Source organism: Zingiber officinale, chromosome 5A (genome assembly GCF_018446385.1).
Source record: "Zingiber officinale cultivar Zhangliang chromosome 5A, Zo_v1.1, whole genome shotgun sequence".
Lineage (NCBI taxonomy): Eukaryota > Viridiplantae > Streptophyta > Magnoliopsida > Zingiberales > Zingiberaceae > Zingiber > Zingiber officinale.
In genome coordinates, this window is record NC_055994.1 from 125898748 (window position 1) to 125900967 (window position 2220).

The 2220-nt window shown below is 37.9% G+C and overlaps 1 protein-coding gene across 1 annotated transcript; it reads left to right on the plus strand.

Annotated features, from left to right (window-relative positions):
• The first annotated feature begins 315 nt into the window (after positions 1-315).
• Positions 316-1899, plus strand: LOC121983211 (40S ribosomal protein S25). The gene is made up of 4 exons (XM_042536165.1): positions 316-439; positions 519-593; positions 717-851; positions 1573-1899. Exons 1-4 carry the CDS (start codon positions 437-439, stop codon positions 1684-1686), a joined length of 327 nt encoding a protein of 108 aa, XP_042392099.1. The 5' UTR covers positions 316-436; the 3' UTR covers positions 1687-1899.
• The last annotated feature ends 321 nt before the right edge of the window (positions 1900-2220 follow it).

A 2220-nucleotide genomic window follows, 5' to 3' on the forward strand; every position in this document is an offset into this window, starting at 1 on the left:
ACGAATATGGAGGGAGGTTCATGCAAGTACACAGGTCATAGGCGCCTGGCGGGATAAACCCCAGGTCGTCAGTTCCTGAGAATCGACCCCTGACCATTATACCAGAGATACTATGTGCCCACCGTCTACGCTATCCTGCACTATTGAAATTTATTTTAATGGAATGGCAATTTAAAAAAAAGCTGGCCGTTAGATGAACCTGAATTAAAAAAAAAAACAAATTTGATGAAAGCTCGTCCTTGTTTTTTTTCTTCTCCATTTGTTAATGGGCTAAGAAAGTTGCATTAATTGGGCTTGATCTGCTAACGTACATTCGATCCATTCGAAACCCTAATAAAATTTTCTCGTTCATAATTACCACCATTTGTCTTCTTTGAAGCGCCGCCGCTTTCTTCTTCGGTTCTGCGAGTTCATCGTTTGGATCTCGGAACAACAAATGGTATGCTGAATTTTTCCTTCAATTTTACGGTATCGTCAAGGTTCGGATTCGCTAATGGATTATATTATCCTTGTGACAGGCGCCCAAAAAGGAAAAGGCTCCACCTCCGTCCTCGAAGCCGGCGAAATCTGGCGGAGGAAAGCAGAAGAAGAAGGTCAGTGAATGATTTCTAGGTCAAAGTTAAGATATTTTTTGTAATTTTATGCCTTTTTTTTTTCTGTTTTCTTCGTAATTTGTGTTGTGACGGTGCTCAAGTAAATTGGTATTGGACTCGCAGAAGTGGAGCAAGGGAAAGCAGAAGGAGAAGGTGAATAACGCTGTTCTTTTTGATCAGGCAAGCTATGACAAGATGCTCTCTGAGGTTCCCAAGTACAAGCAGATCACCCCTTCTGTGCTATCTGAGAGATTGCGGGTAAACGATCTCGATTTTATGCAGTGATGTGTATCGGTAGATGTTTGTTGAAGTTAATTTTTTGCTCTTTTTCAAATTTTTATTTCAGTTGGCAGTATTATCACCTCATGCACCTACATTATCTTTTACAGTGTGGGAGGCCTTATTCACCAAAACTTAGCACTAAACATTTTTGAGTGATTAGGAGAAATGCTTTGCCCATGTCTTCACCAATTGCCTCTTGGTGTTTAGCAATTGGTGGCATACTTTGAATTAATCAAAAATAATCTTTGAGATCACATTATATAATTCAGTTCTTATTAACTGACTGATCTGAAACATAGATGGTAGTATAGGCTTTAACAAACTCGATTTGCTATGCACATCCATTTAACTTCTTCACATGCATAAACGCTTCACACTAAAAATTTACCGATATCACTTGTTTTTGTTCGTGTACTTTGAAGATGAACACATACTTTCTACTTTATATTTTTCAGTAGCTTCTTTTGACTGATCAGAGTCTCTAACAAGTATCACAGGCACTGACTTGTGATAGCCATCTTTTTTGAGATGCATCATGCCGGTGGCTATCACATATCAAGATTGTAACAATCTTCATTTTCTTTGTTAAATACTGTAATTTGGCGTCCTATGGCACACAAGTCCTCAAGCATTACGTTTCTTTGTAAATGGCTATAGCAATGACAAGCTCACTCTGTTTTCCCCTTTTCCTTTTCAGATCAATGGATCGTTAGCTAGGAGAGCCATCAAGGATCTGATGGCAAGGGGTGCTATAAGGATGGTTTCCGCTCATGCCAGCCAACAGATTTATACTAGAGCCACAAATACCTAGGAGGTCATGTTCCTCGGAAATTAGTATGTTCAATTATGTGTTCTCTATGATATTTGAGCACTTTGTCATTTTCACTTTTTGTTGCTTTGTTTAGCAAAAGTCCTTTGAGTTAATGCTTCATGTACCGACTAAGTTGTTTTTGAACATGTATCACATTTTTCTAAGTTGTCCAACTTTTTCCCATTCAACTAAACATTCTACTTAAGATCTCAATCTCTTGGACCTTTCTAATTCTTGTGATGTAGTTTTACATTGGTCGGGATTTTCTATCACCATATTGATGAATAGGCCTGTCAGATTGTAGTTTTATATGTTCATAAACAAAATTTCCAACTTCAGTTTTATTCTTGATATATTAGCATTTCAAAAATCTCCTGAGGCCTACCAATTAGGGAGACAATCTTGACCTGGGTGCTGAATCTAAACTTCTAGTGGTATTGTGTGATACAATACAGGCCTATATACATCTTCAATTCATCTATTATATGCCTATTGGTTACGGGGATAGTGTGAGAAGTTATTTTGGAGGATTTT

Coding starts and splice junctions, on each gene's coding strand:
- LOC121983211 (XM_042536165.1), top strand. Junction 594..716: donor GAGGAAAGCAGAAGAAGAAG/GTCAGTGAATGA, acceptor TTGGACTCGCAG/AAGTGGAGCAAGGGAAAGCA. Junction 852..1,572: donor TGCTATCTGAGAGATTGCGG/GTAAACGATCTC, acceptor TTTCCTTTTCAG/ATCAATGGATCGTTAGCTAG.